The sequence below is a fragment of the Tribolium madens genome, unplaced genomic scaffold, assembly GCF_015345945.1.
Source record: "Tribolium madens isolate multiple individuals breed KSU strain unplaced genomic scaffold, Tmad_KSU_1.1 Scaffold_2;HRSCAF=44;Tcas5.2_LGX, whole genome shotgun sequence".
Taxonomy (NCBI): Eukaryota; Metazoa; Arthropoda; class Insecta; order Coleoptera; family Tenebrionidae; genus Tribolium; species Tribolium madens.
Window position 1 is genome coordinate 3,461,724 of NW_025400995.1, and position 6,163 is coordinate 3,467,886.

At 31.5% G+C, this 6,163-nt stretch overlaps 2 protein-coding genes across 3 annotated transcripts in view; one reads left to right on the top strand and one right to left on the bottom strand.

Moving 5' to 3' along the window:
- The window catches only part of LOC123006181 (pollen-specific leucine-rich repeat extensin-like protein 1), a 4,132-nt gene extending 3,586 nt beyond the window's left edge, over positions 1-546 (bottom strand). The window contains exon 1 of the mRNA XM_044400462.1: positions 502-546. Within this exon, the coding sequence (XP_044256397.1) occupies positions 502-523 (22 nt within the window). The 5' untranslated portion in view covers positions 524-546. The remainder of the gene's footprint in view (positions 1-501) is intronic.
- A 1,244-nt stretch (positions 547-1,790) lies between these two features.
- The window catches only part of LOC123006484 (integral membrane protein DGCR2/IDD-like), a 10,894-nt gene continuing 6,521 nt past the window's right edge, over positions 1,791-6,163 (top strand). For both annotated transcript variants that reach the window (XM_044401005.1, XM_044401006.1), the window contains exon 1: positions 1,791-1,956. In XM_044401005.1, coding sequence (XP_044256940.1) covers positions 1,902-1,956 — 55 coding nt within the window. In that variant the 5' untranslated portion in view covers positions 1,791-1,901. The remainder of the gene's footprint in view (positions 1,957-6,163) is intronic.

Genomic DNA, 6,163 nt, shown 5'->3' on the forward strand with positions numbered 1-6,163 from the left:
CTTATGCTTAAAAATAAAATTTTGATTTAAAAATAAGAATGTTAACATATTTGTCATTAAAAACATTAGTTTTAACAAAATCTATAATAAAGCAGGGGTATATAAATTTACAACAAAGTCACATTTTTTTTATAAAGTCGGGATGTAAATATTTAGGAAAATATATAAACAAAACTGAACTATATTATGCTATTGAAAATCCAAACCAGTCGTGAACTCGTGATCGAACAATTCGGTAAGAGTTACATAAACATGAGCTAGGAAGAAATTATCCTATTCAAGGTGAATGTCAATTTAGCATTTTAATAATACATAAAACGACGATGAAATTTGCTCGATGATTTGAATATTAAATAAGCACACAAATCACAGAAAAGTTTTTGTGATGCCCTAAACAGTTTCTACCCAAAAACTTTGTCGCAGTTTAAGAATAATTTCCAAATAATTGATGCACCCACAAACAAATCACTTAAATGCACTAACTAAAGTAAAATCAATTACCTATTGAAAATATTTTAAACATTTTCAAAAAGAAGAACTGTAGGTTTGCGATGAAACTAAAGTTTGAAATGTGAAGATCGGTATATATAGCTAGTGCGGAAAGAGAAAGGGTTTTTAGAGAAGACATTTATTCACGGAGCGGTTTTACAAGGTACATCCCAGAATAAAATCAAGACTTACGTATAAATTATAACAAATATTTTACTAGAAAATATATGAGGAAGGACCTGCTTCGATTTTATTTGGAAACATCTTATATAAAATCTGCAGATACACCCAAAATACTGGTAACTTTTATGTAACTGAAAGAATCTGACCCAAATTATCAATCTTTTACCATCCTCATAAGCAATCAAATCGACATAATCTTGCGCCAATCAACACCTGATCTGGTATTTTGATACAGTTCACACAACATTTCGACACTAATCACCGTTTAGCCACAATTCATTCATGTTGCAATTAATTTATAACAGATCCGGACGACTCCTTTATCTCGCATCTCGAAGGCTACGAGAAAGAGCGCCACATTCACATAATTCGAGCAAATTCCACAGCCTTCACTCCAAGGCACCGCAACTTAATTTTTGTTACAACATATTATTTTATGCGACTATAGAGTTTTATTTAAAAAATTGTAGCGTTTTTGAGTTGTAACAAACAAAAAACCTGTTTACAAAAAAACAGACCGGAAACCAAAAGGTAATTTGCAAAAGAACCGGTTTTTAATTAAGTTGTCAAAAACCGGTTTTTGAAGTAGTTTTCTAAACCAGTTTAATGTCTTTTCTATATCTTTTTCTGTAATTTAAGTGAGTGTCTTAGTGGTAGTGGTTGTTGTTTCCGGCTACTAGATGGTGCCCACTGCTGCACTGTTGCTTATATAAGACAGTTTCCTTTGATAATCTAAAAACCAATAGACTTCGTTACGCCCTAGACTGACGAATTTAGCGATTGACATTGTACTTAACAAGCAAATTGCTCAATTAACTAGAGTGTTAACAGTAGAAGGGTCACGTAACCTCGACAAAGCCGTGTCAAATTAATAAACAAAAACGCAGGTTTGAAAAATTTACCAAAGTTGTAAAAGAAAAGTTGTTAAAATTGTGGTGGATGCGCCGGGTGATCTTTTTGATATCTGCCACAAGCGTTTCCAATTTGATCTATGTAATAAATCAAAAATATGAGTTCTCTAGCGTCGTGCCTTATGTAGCGTTATCCCTACTATCCGCAGCTCTTCCCTCTCTGTCTAGCAAAAAATTCAAACTGTTCACCACTTTCCGGGATAGAATCGCGTGCCGCACAGTTCTGTTCAAACTGTCATTGTTAAAACAACGCTACATGAGGCACGATATCGCAGTTTTATGAATCAATCGGTGTTTTACTAACATCCATGGTTCGTTATGTCGCATTTTTTCGGAATTTTCATACTTACCCTTACTTTCAACGGTTTCACCGGTAAGTGTACACCCACTACACATTTTTTAACAATAACACTGCGACCTGCGCATCAATAACTTTCAAACTTTTTCGAAATTAAATTATTCGCATTTTTTCATTAGTTTTAGATATTCTAATTAGACTCAATAACTGAATAAAAAGGTCTCTCAAATTTATTTTTGTAAAATAACAAATATATTATTCATAATCGCAAAGTTTTCAAATATTTTGCTGTTTTCCTGCGGAATTTTTCCACATGAACAAACTTTTTGTTTTTTGGTTGACAAAGCTCAACTCGGGTCTCTAATTTTTGTTATTGATTTACATTACGGAACCCACCACAACAAGTAAATACTTGTGCATAAAATTGATTGCGTGACGAGGATTGACGAGGGTGCTTTAACAAAAATTATTATTAGCTCTAAAACCACCATTCAAACTTTAACCCTCTAATTAGCGCATCGGAAATAACTATATCGATATGAATAGACGAACCGGAATCGGTATGACACGTTATTAGAACCGGTTAATTATCGCTGTTTGTGCTTTTCATGCAAATTGTCACAAAAACTGTGTAAATAAATTAAAGGCTATCTATTTTTGTGTGTTTAAGTTGAGTACGTAAATCCTAGTCATTGCGAATGCAATTTGGTAGAAGCTTTTCGCCGATTTTTTGAATTAAATTTAAAGCATGCTCGAATTTATCATTCCGCATCTGCTTAACATTTTATCAAAGTCAGCGTAATGCGTTTAAAGGGGCTAAAAATTGAATGCGACGATAGCTTATTAAACTAGTATTGAAGCTTGAACCTTGACCTATGTCATTTGTCATAACTAGTTCGAATCAATTTTAATAAAGGTGGAAACGCTTATGTTGGATAATCGATGGAGGTCGGAATTCCGTTCCGGTCAAGCTCGAATCTTAGCCGAATTATCGAGAAGCGAGCTTTTGGCAACTTTCCCATTTACACAATAAAACATTCAAAACGGGTCAAGGTTAGTGTACGATTTCTTGTTTAAGTAGCAAAAATGCAATTTGCTTCACAAACCTACGATTCACTCTGACAAAGCTTTTTTTCATGAAATATTAAGAGACGTTCAGAAAAATTGTTAATCCACTTTCGGTTTCCATTTCGATAAATTTCATATTTTTAACCGCAACTCGACGCAATCGATATCACCTAGCGCCAACTTTTTGCCAATTTTACGAAACGGCGGTTCCGGTGGACGATAGAATGGGCCAATTTCGGCGGTTTGCCATCAGGAAGTCACGAAAATATCGCCAGACACCCACGTTTTACAACTAGTTCCAGCTTCCAGATTTTCACCAAATCAGAAGCTTGTATCTAATCGATCTCGAAAATAGACTTTTTGTCGAGTATCGATTATTTAAAACTAGAACGATTTGCTAGTAATTAATCGGGAAATAGAGCGGTTTTTGGCCAGAGGAAGGCCGTCACGAGAGCGAGTTCTAATCCCGGCCCTAAAAAGGAAAGTCGTTAGAACCTTGCTGGGATAATCGACACGATGTTAAGATTAGAAACAATGATCCGAAAGTTGTACCAAATCATTTAACCGACTGAATCTTTTTTTAATTACGTGAAAATTGACTCGCAACAAATGCAAAAAATATTTAAAAAATATGTCTCAAAAAGAGGAGTATTTAATTATGTATTATGTAAATTTAACAAGGTGCTTTTTCGTTTGAAAGAGACAATAACAACAGCGTTGATAAATTTGCACTGCTTTTGATAAACACTTCAAAGGCAAGAAGTTACAAAAATCTTATGAATAAAGTAATCGATGCATTATGTTACCTTTACAATAACAGAAATAACAGCTGTAAAAGATCCGATAATTTGGAGACACGACTTCCAAGTAGTTTTTATCGAGTCAATTATTTAATGTCATGTGAAGGCGTCGCGACGCCGCTGTTTATTCTTAGAGATTGATATATTTTGAAGCAAGTTTGTGGGAAATTTATTGATTTGTTAACTACAAACGTAACTCAAAGTTACAAAGTTTACATAATGTGAAATTTATTATTAATTTTAGATGAGTATCTGGTTTTACGAATTAATTAGCGTATAGGATAAAAAAAGCAATTTGTCGATATCTTATTTATGACATGTTTTTTATCGTAATTTGGCTTTTTAGTGGTAGTTTTAATCAAATATTTAGCTTTTAATTTGTCGCCGTTCCGGTCTGCAAAATTTAGTTATCTCCGTTCGTTGTTCAAATATTAAATCTGTCTGAGTAACTTTTATGTATTCGTATAAATATGGGATTTAGTTAAGACTAAAATATTCAGATAAAGACAGTTCCTTTATCAGGCTCTGATCTAGACTCTCTAACATGAAAGAGATGTAAATGCTCAAATATGAATAACGATGAGCAATCGTGATTTGAATTTTGAATGCATAATAAAGCTTTTAAAATAAACCTAAAACACATATGGGTTGAATTTAATTATTTTCATTTTATGAATAGTTAAATAAAAATTTATACGAAATTTTGTTTGAAACTGTTCCCTGTCGAGCCATAAAAACCCAAGTGATAAAGTGTGAAACAATAAAAATAAATTTTTTAATAAAATCGCCTCTCTTCTGTTTAAACATTAAATGTTGATCGGTAATTTACCACAAGGGAGAAACATTGAACAAAAATTATTTAACGTTTATGAAATATAAATATATAAAAAAAATGGTTGTAGTATTTAGTTGACGCTGTTACGCAATTCTAGTCCTTATTGTAGTTTCTTGAAGAACGAAAATCGAGCATCAGTCCGCATTGCAGGTACTATGCTTTGCTATACAGTTGCGACTACTGAATCGATAAACTATGACGTTTGCAATAACGCGTTTGCATTTAAGAATATTCACATGGAAGATCATTAATTAGGACGGAAAACACATCCAAACTTGAAACTTCTATGAAGCAGATGGAGATAAACGTCAGTCTATTTTTAGGTGTAATATTGTCGATTCATAAATAATTTAAATGTCCAATCACTAAGATTCGCGAAATGTGGATTAATCCGATAAGCACAACTTTCTTTTCTTACATAAATACCAAAAATTATGAAGCTAACGAGAGAAAGAACTAACTTCTGTATGGGCCTATTTTTTAAGGATTCTGCCGTGATGTATTAAAAAAAAATTAAAATATCAAGGCATTTCGACCTACTTTTAAGGTATATTTAAAAAATTAATGAAGCTGAGCTGAATTTCAAGACATTTCGGACTGTTTTACACAATAAGGGTCTGTTCAGAAAACAACACTTGTTTAGTATTTTAACTTGTTTTTTAAACTAGTTTTAAAAAACACATATTTCAAGGATTTTGCTTTGTTTTTTAAGCCAGTTTTTATAATTATTTAAATTATCCATACTTTTTTTACGAATTCTTGAAATAATAACCAACATTTACCATACCCAAATTTTTGAGATAATAAAATAAAAATCAAAATAAATAAATAAAACCAGACCTGACTCTGCCAGTCTTTTTCTTCAGCATGCTTTCTTATTAAATAATTGCATTTGTAAAGTACTTGTCTTTTATAGAAAACAATTATTTCCCAAATAATATGGGTTTGGCTTTAAATATAACAGAAATATTAGAGGCAGAAACATTTTTCAATTTATAAAAAAAATTGCTATACCAGCATTAGGCTTTTTATATTGCAATATACTAAAACCTTCAAGGTGTAAACTCAGGTCTTAAAAACATAACATCTATATATGTAAAATCACCGCCGTTTTCTACAAATCGAGAGGAAATTCTAAATCCTACTCTAAACAAAATGAAAGAGGCAATAACTAAAGAGCCTAGAGGCAAAGGCGAAGTTGAATAAAAAAGTAAAGCAAAAATTAAAATTGTTGATTTGTAATGGAAAAGCAACAACAAATTATACGTGGTATAAAAATTTAATTACACAATTACTCAAAAAGAATAAATTTATATACAATATGTAATATAAAACAATAGAGAAAAGTATGAATATTTTTAGAAAAAATTATTATGAAATAAGATTAATATATTTTCACATCTTTGGCCTATTTGTCCATTCAGCATCATAATTGATTCTATAAAGTTTTTAACTGTTAATAATATCCAACGTTTTGTATGAATTGTGCAAGAGTTACCTGTTTTAATTTTATTTTGTATATATTTATACAATTTTATTTTTTCATGTTTAATCTATTTCTTCGTAATCTATGTTATGT